General features: G+C 48.6%; 1 protein-coding gene across 1 annotated transcript; it reads left to right on the forward strand.

The window, feature by feature from the left end:
- The first annotated feature begins 6684 nt into the window (after positions 1 to 6684).
- On the forward strand, positions 6685 to 10933 carry LOC134520821 (alpha-2,8-sialyltransferase 8F-like). The gene is made up of 7 exons (XM_063346665.1): positions 6685 to 6815; positions 7118 to 7186; positions 7365 to 7451; positions 8813 to 8957; positions 9106 to 9218; positions 9443 to 9529; positions 10474 to 10933. The coding sequence occupies exons 1-7, from the start codon at positions 6685 to 6687 to the stop codon at positions 10931 to 10933; spliced, it is 1092 nt and encodes a 363-aa protein (XP_063202735.1).
- The last annotated feature ends 1285 nt before the right edge of the window (positions 10934 to 12218 follow it).

Raw genomic sequence — 12218 nt, forward strand, 5'->3', positions numbered from 1 at the left:
CTGGGCCTGCGTTCGCTGAAACCTGGTCTCTTCAGAAATGATCTCTTTTCACTTCTTTTCTGTCCTGTTGTGCCCCTCTCATGTATATGGTCTAACTGCCCTTGTAAGCTGGTGCTGGCACTGAGGTGCCTGCATGAGTGCTCCCGTGACTACACACATATCCTACCAATGCTAAAGAAAGCCTGGCCTCTTCTGGCCTCCCTATTACAGCACCTCCACAGTAACAGGGTTTCAGCGTAGTGCCTGAAGCCTTAGCTTTTCTTACAACACTGCTGGCAAGAACGTGCTTCAAAGCATTGCACCCTAAAGGACCCGCTGCTTTCCTTGGGTTCTCCATGAGCTCAGGGTGACAAGCATAGAGTCCTAGCACTCCCTGTGAATGCAGAATGGAGACCAATTCATACCATTTTCAGTTAAACACCTTAGGCTGGATCTAGCAGCATACCTGAGTGCATCTCATGCCATTGGAAATGCCTCATGATTCCTCAGAGCATGTTTCATGGCCACAGACACCTAAAAATGAGCTATAATAGGCAGTGGCTCTATCTGACTAGGTCCACTTCCCTCCCTGACCAACATGACCAGTGTGGAATCACCCCACAGCCCCAGAGAGATGCAACTCTGGACCTGGAGCAGGGGAGAGAATTGGACCGCAACCCCATTCACTCTGCTGAGCACCATTGCCAACTTGGGGTCCTGCACAGAAGAGGGGATCCAGAAACATGGTTTCATTTTTACCTGCAAAAAGACTCTCTGGGGAGCAGGAGTGTCACTAAAGAAGAGCACATCCTAGATTTCTGGGCCCCTATGATTAGCATTTTTGCGATTACGGGTCCCTATGGTTACAGGCCCTGGAGTTATTGACTCCTATAAGTATGAGCCCCTGAGGTTCTCAGCCCCTACAATTATGAATCCTCCAACCACATTTCTGTGTGCCCAAGGGGCCACTGACTATGTTTCTGCATAGCCCAGTCACCTCTGCGTGACTTTCTGTGCAGCTCAGACCTCTCTGAGTGCCTTCCTGTGTGCCTCAGAGGCCTCCAGGTTCCCATAGACCCCAGGAGCTTCAAAGGAGCTAGGGTCCCTAAGCCTCAAGTCCCATAACCCTTGTAGCGCTATCAGCCTAGGGGCTGCTAACCAGAGGGACCCATAACCTAAGAGGGCCATAACCCTAAGGCTTGCATCGATAACTAGGGGCCCATAACACCTGGGGGTACTTTTCCTAGGGGGAGGCTAACCTAAGGGGACCATAATCATGGGAGCATATAGCCATACAGGCCAATAAACCTAAGGGTCATTAAGCCAACATGGTTCTAACTCTAGGGGACACTAACCATGAGGGCCCATGGGCCTAGGGGCCCATAACCCTTTGTGGTATTAACCCCAGGGGCCCATAACCCTAGCGGTCACTAAAACCAAGGGTCCATAAGTACGCAAGGAGGGGAGGCTGTTGAATGGCAGAGAAGCGACATGGGCAGAAGGTGCTGAGCCAGAGCATCGCAGGGGCTGCTTTTCTGCACAGGGACACTAGTAAGGCTGACATGGGGGTGGTCAGTGTCCTGCAGAGCCATCCTGGTGGGAGGTGGAGGCCAGCTGCTCAGGACTAGTTTAAGAAACATCTAGATGTGGCACTTCAGGGCATGCTCTAGTGGCAGAGATTGTAGGTTGTTTGGTTGGACTCGATGATCTCAAAGGTCCTTTCCAACCATGACGATTCTATGATTCTATGACCACAATTGCTTTGGAGCTGCCACATCTTCCTCCTGACACAAGCACGCTGAAGAGTAGCATCTCTTTGCTTTGCCAGGCCCATTGTCCTGCTCTCCTTGATAAAGAGGCCTCCCTGGGTCCCATACTGCCTGTATTCTCAATGGTGGTTTTCTTCAGTTCTCCAGGCCAAAAAGGTCTTTCTCCACTGTGGCAAAGCTCTCTTCCTCCTCCTGAAGGAACAGCTTCCCAAAGAGCTGTCTCTCACCAACCCCATCATGGCATCCTGGGGCACTTCCTAGAGAAGGTTGCCCTTTTCCTTGCTCAGACAGGCTTTAACATGACAGTTGGGCACGGGAGGACTCCCCTTTCACACTGCCCTGGGACACTGGGGCTGTGTTGCTGGGGGTAATACCGTGACACGTAGGCCTGGGGCCACACCACAGCCCCCGCTGCCACCCCTCTACCCAGCATCGGTGGGAGAAAGAAGGTCTTTGGGGTGGTGGCCCTGATGCAGTCCCTTTGTCCAGGGGACTGGACTGTCCCTGCTGTTTGTAGCCATGTACTGGGCAGAGCTGGGAAAGCTTGCTGGGCTCCCTGCCCGGTGACCACGTGTTCCAGGGTCCCTCCATCACCACAGAATGGTGGTGTCCACAGAATGGACAAGAGTCAGGTCACAGCCTGGTGTTGGGAAGTGTGTTCTCCTTCTGCCCTACATGCAGTCAGGTGGCAGAGCAGAGCTGGGGCAATGCCAGGAGCTGGGCACTGGTGACCATTGGAAGAGGTGGGGTCTGGAGTGGTGGGAAATCTGGTTTTGGGCACCAGACATGGTCCCTGGCATGTGTGTGGGATTCTTTGTCTCCACTCTCCCCACACCCCACCTGACAGCATCAATTCCAGGGTTCTGGCCTGCCTTGTCAGGCATAGGACAACCTCAGGCCCCAGAAATAAGGGTTGTCTCTTCTAAAGACATATCCATGGTAAGCACCAACCCTGGAAGGTGACAGGGTGGGTACAGTGGCTCACAGCAGCAATACCATCACCTGAGATTGCCACTCCCAGGCCTTGAGTCATGTGGTGTGGTGTATGAGGGCACGGACTCAGGCTGTGATACGCACGAAATCATTTATTGCTTCTCGAGCCTTGGCTTTTACACCCAAGCCCTAAAACTTTCCATGCACCTGCTAGGCAAGTAGACACATATTTCAGATCACTAAGCCAGTCACCTTATTCAGTTCCCACTAAGATAAGCACGTTAAGCTGTTTTCTTGTTCCACGTTTATGTCTCAAAGCTGTTTTCTGTTCCGTGTTTATATTGGACGAGTTCCTCTTCGTTCCACCTGTATCGACAGCTACGTTGCTACGTTCCTGTTTCTGTGTGCTCTGCTCACTGTGCCTTTGGCCGTACGCAGGCCTCTGCTCGTAGATCTGCCGCAATGTGGCTTGAATCTCATGTGCCTAGGATTTTTTAAAAGGTGTCTAAAGAGCAGCTTTTCCACGGATTGATAAGCATGTGGTTTCTGACTGACAAGTTTGGATCCATTTTGCTGAAGACCATGAGCTCCTGCAGTAAGGGGGTGTGCAGCTGCCTGTGTGGATTATAACGCAAGGTCACTGTACCCATGGCACTCTGACAGCTGTGCAGGGGACCACAGCTCCAGAAGCTGTTGTGTCAGTGCGCTTGGGGATACATGGATGAGGAGGTTCACCTAGCTGATGGAGAAAGCCTTTGTGAATCCCACCACTTTGCTGGGTTTTTTGTTTGATAGTGTCAATCACTGGAAGGAGCAGTGAGGGAGGCTTTGTAAGTGCAAGGGCTTGCACACCTAGTGGAGCTTGATTTTGTGGGGATATTTCAGGCTCCACAATCTTTTGAGCAGTTTTGGGAGTTGTAGGTCTAAGCATGGTTTACTGCAGTCAGCCTCTGCACTAAGCCCAGCAGCTAGCTCCTCTCCCAGCTCTGCAGGAGTATTCTGAGGTCTTGGCTGTATACACTCAAGACCCTTGTCTTCTTATGTCCACATCATCTTGTACAGCAGCTGTTTGCAAAATGCTCCAACAATCGGACAAGACACCTTCATATGTACCACAGGAGGCGCAACGTATAAAAACAAGGCCAAGAAAGGCCTTTAATCTGGACGAAAATGCACTGAGCACTATTAGAAGGACTTTACACAGTTCAAAGTTAGTTGTGATCCTGAAGAAAAGCATGAGTCACACCAACAGAAGGAAATCACTACATCTCCTCCCCCTGAGGGGGCAGTTCCAGATCAATTGGAGGTTTGAGGTGTGGCAAAACTGCATCATCCCAGGTAACAGTGCACTTGAATCCAGCTTCAGGATCAAACAGTTGTGCCTCATAGCTGCCTTGGTCTAAAAGGTATGTGAGCTTTAACTTTCTTGGGTTTAGATTCCATGCCTTTTTATTTTATTGAAATAGTCGCTTTAGCCTTGTAGTTTTGGGGTTGGAAACTGAACCATGGATTCTCATTTTCTAGGCTGTTGTTAAATAATTGGTGCTAAAACTTAGTGCAGTGCTTGTATTAAGTTATTGAGTTTCAGCAACTATCCCTTCTGAGAGCTGACAATATGCTTGCCCAGACACAGGGCCCTACAGAGAATATTACTCTCCCCTGAAAGAGCTGTTACTTAGGAAAAAAAAAAAAAAAAAAAAACAAACAAAAAACTGAAGAAACCTAGCTCAATAAAACCCCCAAACCAAAAAAAATGAGGTAACAGGAAGTGCACTTGTTCACTAACAGCAATAAAACCAGCATTCTGATTACCTTCATTTTGCCTGGGGCTGGATTAGTCAGGTTCCAGCTTTTGGAGGTAAAGTCCATTGCTAAGCAATACCAGTAAGAAGAAGCTTTTGTTTTCCTTGTGAAAAGGCCACTTGGTGATCACAATCCTGATAAATCTAAAGTTTCCATCTTCATAGAATTATAGAATCATAAAATCAAAGATTCATAGAATCATAGAATGGTTTGGGTTGGAAGGGACTGTCAAAGATCATCTTGTTCCACCCCTCTGCTATGGGCATGGGCATAGATCAGACCACTCAAAGCCCCATCCAACCTGAACTTGAGTGCTTCCAATGATGGGGCATCCCCAACTTCTCTGGGCATCTCTTCCAGTGTCTCATCACCCTCATCGTAAAACATTTCTTCCTTATGTCCAATCTAAATCAACTGTCTTCCAGTTTAAAACCATTGCCCCTTGTCTTGTTACTACAGGCCCTGGTAAAAAATTCTTTCTCCGTTGTTCTTACAAGCCTCCTTTAAGTATTAACATGCTGTAATAAGGTCTCCCCGGTGCCTTCTCTTCTCCAGTCTGAGCAACCCCAACTCTCTCAGCCCTTTTTCACAGAAGAGGTGTTCCAACCCTCTGACCATTTTTGGCGTGCTCCTCTGGACCCCATCCGTCAGGTCCATGTCTTTCTTGTGCTAGCAACCCCAGAACTGGACGCAGTTCTCCAGGTGGATTCTCACAAGAGTGGAGAGAATCATCTTCCTTGACCCACTGGCCATCCTTCTTTTTATGCAGCCCAGCATACAACTGACTTTCTCAGCTGCAAGTGAACATTGCCAGCTCATGTCCAATTTTTCATCCACCAGTTTCCCCAGGTCTTTTTCTGATGGTTTGCCCTCAATCCCTTCATCCCCCAGTCTGTATTGATACGGGGGATTGCCCCAACCCAGGTGCAGGATCTTGCACTTGGTCCTGTTGAACTTGTTCACATGGGCCTGCTTCTCAAGCCTGTCAAGGTCCCTCTGGATGGCATCCTGTCCCTCAGGCATGTCAACCACGCCACTCAGCTTGATGTCATCCGCAAGCTTGCTGAGAGTGCACTCAATCATGCTATGTCAATGATGAAGATATTAAGTAGTACTGATCCCAGGACGGATCCGTGAGGGACACCACTCATCAGAGGTTTTCACTTGGACATTAAGCCATTGACTGTAACTCTTTGGATTCAGCCATCCAGACAGTTCCTTATCCATCAAAGCCATATCTCTCCAATTTAGCAGCCAGAATGTTGCGGGGGTTCAAAATTTCCACTGGAAAGATTTGGATTAGGCTAATTCAACATCCTGTAAACAGAGATGAAACATCCTGAAAAACAGCAAACTCAGAGGCAGAATTTCAAAAGGAATATCAACAAAGCTCTGCTTCCTCCTTCCCTTCTCTGCTGCACCTTGCGATTATGCTGCTCTTTGGAGAGAGCCAGAACAATTATTCCTCAACCAAGTATCAGAAGGTGGTAAAGGACATGTGGAAACCAATGATGTGGTTTGGAAAATTCTGCAAAGCTGTTTCTCTTACCCACAGCATATAAAGGTGTGCCTCTGAAGAAACATGACAATCCAATGACATGTCTCTGTCTCTTTTGATGTAGAATTGGCATGATTGGGGTGGCTGCCTGCAAACAGGCAAAACCACAGCGTTCCAGGACAAAGGCTCACCGTTGAGATGAGCAGGATGCACTGCAGTTCTATGCCGCTGATCACTGGGGCTGGTCATGGCCCCTGGTGTGCAGAGGGGGTAAAGCAAATGAGGAGAAAAACCCTCCTGCCCTTTTCTTTCCAACATAGATGATGAGGAACTTGTGTGCAGACATTTTTAGATAACTACTAGAGAGAAGGCGAAGGTGTCAGGGACTGGAGCCAAGACTGTGGAAGAATACCAGTGGAACCATTGCCCTGGAATAGCTGAGGACAGCTTTACAGGGGAATGAATCCTACAGATTGGTATTGGCCCGTGATGCCTTCCAACAGGGTCCAATAGGATCCTGCGATAACCCCATGGCATGCTTCAGCATAGCCCAAAAGAAATGAGTTCCCTACTCTCCCTTGTTTTTCAGAGAGTTAAGGCAAACTTCCAACGAGGGCCAGTGCCAGAGAAGCCCTGGGCTGGGTGTTTACACCCAGGTATGGAGCTTCCTCATTTCTTCTCCTCTCTCAGGCATTCTCCAAAATGCCAAACAGCATCAGCAGGGAGGAGTATGTGAAGCCAGGACTACTGAAGACGTACAAGCTATGGGTCATGTTGCTGGCTATAGCTGTAATCTCACTCGCTTCCATGTACTTTCTGGCGTTGAATGACAGGTGAGTGAGGGACAGGGTGGAGGAACTGTGTCCCCTCAGTCCTGGAAAGGAAATGGGAACATGGAGGATCGCTCCAGAAGGTCTCCAGGGCAGGAATTAATAGGGTAGGAATGGAGATAGCATAGAGAATGGATGCAATGAGTTTCAGGTGGAAAGCCCAGGGTGGGAGTGGTTGCAGGCTAGGCCATGAGATGGCCAAGGGGAGACACTGGGGTATGGGATTGCTGGGGTGCAGTGATGGAGGAAAGCTGTGGGAGGACATCATATTCTGTCTCAGTTTAACCCTTTGGGTTTTTTCGCAGACCTGACATCAAGGTTCCAGAAGCAGAAGTGTGTCAAGAACTGTTGAGCAACATAACGCAACCTCAGATGTGAGAGTCGTGGCCACAATTGTGCTGGGCAGGGGAAGACAGGCAACTGGCTACACTGGGTCACCTGGTGGCCTCAGTGAAGGTCCAAGGGGTAGGAAGGGATGCAACAGAGAGTCATTTGTTTACAGTAAGTGATTGTGAGAGCATTCAAGCTGCTTAAGAGCTCTTTCTGCCCTAGGGTGAATGAAGACTGGAGCCTGACACATGTGAAGTTAATGCAAAGCTGCCGCTGGAAGTTCAGTGCTACTGCCTTGGCCCAGTACAGGTGATGTCCACAATTCACAGGGGAAAACTACTCAGTTCACCTATTTCCAATAAAATCTCAACCAAAGTGATTTATTAATTTATTGATGACACATGTTTAATCCACATTGGGTGAACTAGACATTCGGGATGAAATATCAATAACAAAGCAGATAAACCAGAATTTTAGACACTTACAAAATGTCAATACGCAACTATACATTTCTAAACACCCTTCTACAAATAAGCCCAAGAAATTCTAATCACGCAGAGCCACACACCGTTACACGCACAGGCTTCTCTTCACAGGATGTGCATGTGCTCTAGATTTGTGGGAACCCCTTATGACTTGCTGAGCCCCAAGCCTGCGAAGAAGTACCCCATGAATCCACATAAGCACGCCACCCGGGCTGGGGGTCCCTGCCTGCTGCACCCAGTACTGACAGCCCACTGGCTGGATGCAGACTCCGCGCAGCGTCTCACAGGGGTACTGCTCCGCCTGGCCTTGGCAGAGGTGGTGATGCTGGTGGAGCAACTTCTGGCAGGGTCAGATCAAGTTTAGACTGCTGCTCTTCCTGCTCCATAGTCATTCACCCCTCATGAAAATTGTTCACGTTCCTTTCGTACTTTGTTTCAAGTCACTCCTCCTTTATTCTAAGAGTCTCTTGGCCATCTTCCTCTTTCACATGATGAGGTTTGGGTGAATGCCTGCCAGGGTTTGTTTCTTGGGTCGATCCTCACACACACTCTACACTCAGAATCATATCTAAAGAAATGTTGTTCTCCAGGTCAGGTTGTATGGGTGGGACACGCAGGCACACCCACACCCACCACCCTCGCATAACATCTGTTCGCGTTGCCCACATCCACCACCCTCGCATAACATCTGTTCGCGTTGCCCTGCGGCATCCCTTGTGCTGACCTGTGATCTCACCCGTTGGTGAGTTTATGTGGGGAGGGATGAAGGCGCACATGGGTCGGGGGTGAAGCTGAGGCTGAAGCAAGCAGGAAGGGCTTTGGAGTAGTGGCTAGGCTAAAGAGTGAAGAACACATAGAAAATGGCTGGAAATGCATGTGGATGAGGAAGAAGAAAATGATGAATGTGTGGAGATGGATGAACAGAGTGTATGACACGTGCATGATGAGTGCATACTCCAACCTGACACAATGCTTTCTTTGTGTTCCCTGTGCTTTCCCAAGCTCACTTTCCCTTTACGCTGCGATACTTGCTTACCTAATCCTTCACTTCTGCTTCTAAGGTAGCACCTTGCCAAGCTCTCTCTTCTCGTTCTCATCCCTCCCTCCTTTGTAGTTCCGTTACAGATCCCCTCCGCCCCGTCCTCAGGACTCTGCTCACTCTCTTCCCCCCTCTCCCCTTTACAGGGAAAAGCTCGGGAGCTGCTGCAATGCCTCAGCCTGGCTGGTTGCAACACGAGACAACACGCCGTTGGGATCTGAGCTTGTCTATGATGGGCAGCTTTCAAAGAGATTGACAGTCCAGAGAAACTTGCTGGAGATGCTACCAGAGGTCAGAGGGCTCTTTGATGGGGAATACAACTCACAGCCTGCATGTTTTCTCTCATATGCCCTGGAATATGTCTAGCTGGACGATCTATGGTAGCTCTTTACTATAATTCTCTAAAGGTGAGTGAATTTCTACATGTTGTTCTTTATAGAAATCCCCCTTTCCGGACCCTCTCTACAAAACCTGTGCTGTAGTGGGAAATGGAGGAATCCTCAGGAACAGCAGCTGTGGCTCTGAAATTGATAGGCACCAGTTTGTAATCAGGTAATTGCTGCCAGCCTGTCCAGGAGAGATGTAGGAGACCAGCAGGAGGAGGGGGTTTTGATGGCAGTAGGGTGAGGACAGAGAAAATGGAGACAGAGGAAATGTTCTGGGGTTGAAGGTGAGGGGCTGGGGAAATGAGGGGTGTCACAGAGGGATGGGTAAGCTCTGAGGATATCATGGAGCATTATTTCTCATAGACTTCCTTTGTTTATCACCTCAATCAGATTTAACCTGCCTTCTGTGGACTTCCCTGAGGATGTGGGCAGAAAGTCAAGCATCGTCACTGTGAATCCTAGTATCCTTCATCATAGGTAATAGGTGTGGTAATGAAAATGGAAAGAAATGCTTCTGACTTGTTTCTCCCCCATTATTGTGTTCTTGAAGAGGCAATCTCTTTTGCCTCTGCTCTGGGCCTCAGGAAACAGACAGGCCTTTGCTACCAAAGGCCCATCCAAAAAAAAAGCTATTGGCACTTACTGCCCTCTGTGCAGAGGTACACAGGGGAAGACTGCAAGTCTTGGAGTTGTTTGGGGCAGAATTTGTACAAGACTTGGTTGCTGGGTTTTTTTTTATCTTACCACTAGAAATTCATAGCATTTTCAGTCTTTCCAGTGGCCTGATCCTCTCAAGGGTCATATTAAGACAGGCAGAGAGGCTCAGCTGTACTCTGTACTGCTGCTGTCAGGAGGAGCTCTGATGGGAACGATTTGATCTCATTGTGATCCTAGCTGCATAAATGATCTTTACGTTCAGTGTAGAAAATAGGTACTCCTTGTCCTGCACCAGACATCTAAAATAAGACAGATCAGCTATGACCCAGCTGTGCTTGTTTCCCTCCACTGAGTGCAAAGGACGGTTAGACAATTAGCTCAGATGTAGATATCTCTGTAGTAGATCTCTAAAGGCAGATGGCATGAGTTCTCTCCCAGCGCTCTGCTCCACCATTATTAATTCTCCATGAATTGTGAGCTGTGGGGCCACTAAGGTTTTACATTTGAAGACTTCTTCCCAGCGTTTTAACCAACTAGTCACTAGCAAAACTTCTGGATATTTTCAAGCAGCTCCTCTGGCCTGTGCTAAGCTGCACCTGGGAATTTTGAACTCAGATCACCCACAAGGCACAGAAAAGGGGAACACAGAGATGAAGAGTCAGACGGGTTTTTCACTGCTCTGGGGCAGAGTAGCATAAGAAGGGCAGGGGGGAATGAGGATGGGGTTGGCAGAGGGTGATGGTCCCACATCTCTTACTTTGCAGATTTAATGGTCTGAATCGTCAGCGCCTGCCATTTGTAAAGGCAGCAGCTTCCTATGGAAAGACTTGGTTCCTCCTCCCGGCTTTCTCCTACTCCAGCAATACTGAGCCTTCTTACCGAGCATTCTATGCCTTGCAGGGCTCTGCCTCCCAGTCACATGTCATCTTCTTCCACCCTCGGTACCTGAGTGCTCTAAGCAAGTACTGGCATGATCATGGTTTTCATGTTCGTCGCCTCTCCTCAGGTTTCATGCTAGTGAATGCTGCTCTGGAGTTGTGCGAACGTATTACACTCTACGGCTTCTGGCCCTTCTCCATGCATCCTGATGGCCATTCCCTGCCCCATCATTACTATGACAATGTGCTTCCCAACAGCAGGGCACACATTATGCCCAAAGAGTTCTCTTACTACGTGGATATGCACTTCCGCGGCGTGCTGCAGCTGCATCTGGGGCAGTGCTAAGGGTCAGTCAAAGATAAAGCAAAACGGGCCCTAAAGAACACGGTTTCTGCTGCTGTTGTTACCCATTCTGGGATCTTCTGGTGCAAACCTAGAGACTCTGAGGATGAAAAATATGCTGCCTCCTCTTTTCCACCCCGTCCCAGTAGAGGGTCATCATTCAGTAAGTAGCATTGGCATCAGATCGTTTTTATGTTAATTATTTGGGATTCACTAATTGCCATCTGTTAGTGCTTAATGCATAATTAAATTTCTGGTAAATAACTTCCTTTCTTGCCAGAAGCATGAATTTATTAACTGCATTTCAGAATTTGAGTACCCCATCTCAAAAGCTTTTCTTTCTCTAACACCACTTGTCAATAAACTATTAGGTGCTCACCACATTTTGATTATTCTTTGCTTATCTGTTTGCTTTAATCAGACTCATGTCACTGATTCTTTTATTTGGTTATTAGCATTAGGCATAAAGCACTACGTTCTGCGTATTTGTCACAGCTATGCAGGTAATGTTCATTCATGGCTTTGAATATCAGAGTTAATCAGCCAGTCCTCACAGTCTGGTGGATTGCCATCTGGGCCAGTGACTAGGTGTGGTTCACATGCTGAAGGGTTGGTTGCAGGCATCAGTGCCCATGAGCCACGGAGCAGCAGCTCTTTCCCCAGCACATGAGCGAACACCAAAACCCCTCCTATGCTGTGGGTAGCTGCCAACTGGTTTCGGCAGTTGTTATATATTAGCATATATATATATATATATGATTCTCTGTATTTAGAGTACTGGAGTACTGTGTCCAGCTCTGCAACCCTCAGCACAAGAAGGACACGGACCTGTTGGAGCGGGTCCAGAGGAAGGCCACGAAGATGCTCCAAGGGCTGGAGCCCCTCTCCTATGAGGACAGGCTGAGAGAGTTGGGGTTGTTCAGCCTGGAGAAGAGAAGGCTCCGGGGAGACCTTAGAGCCCCTTCCAGTACCTGAAGGGGGCCTACAAGAAAGCTGGGGAGGGGCTATTTGCAAGGGCATGTAGCGATAGGACGATGGGCAATGGTTATGAACTAGAGCAGGGCAGGTTTAGATGAGACATTAGGATGAAGTTCTTTCCAATGAGGGTGGTGAGACACTGGCCCAGGTTGCCCAGAGAGGTGGTGGAGGCCCCATTCCTGGAGACATTCCAGGCCAGGCTGGATGAGGCTCTGAGCAACCTGATCTAGTTGAAGATGTCCCTGCTGACTGCCGGAGGGTTGGACTAGATGGCCTTTAGAGGTCCTTTCACACCCAACACACTCTATGA

This window comes from Chroicocephalus ridibundus, chromosome 9, assembly GCF_963924245.1.
Source record: "Chroicocephalus ridibundus chromosome 9, bChrRid1.1, whole genome shotgun sequence".
Taxonomy (NCBI): domain Eukaryota; kingdom Metazoa; phylum Chordata; class Aves; order Charadriiformes; family Laridae; genus Chroicocephalus; species Chroicocephalus ridibundus.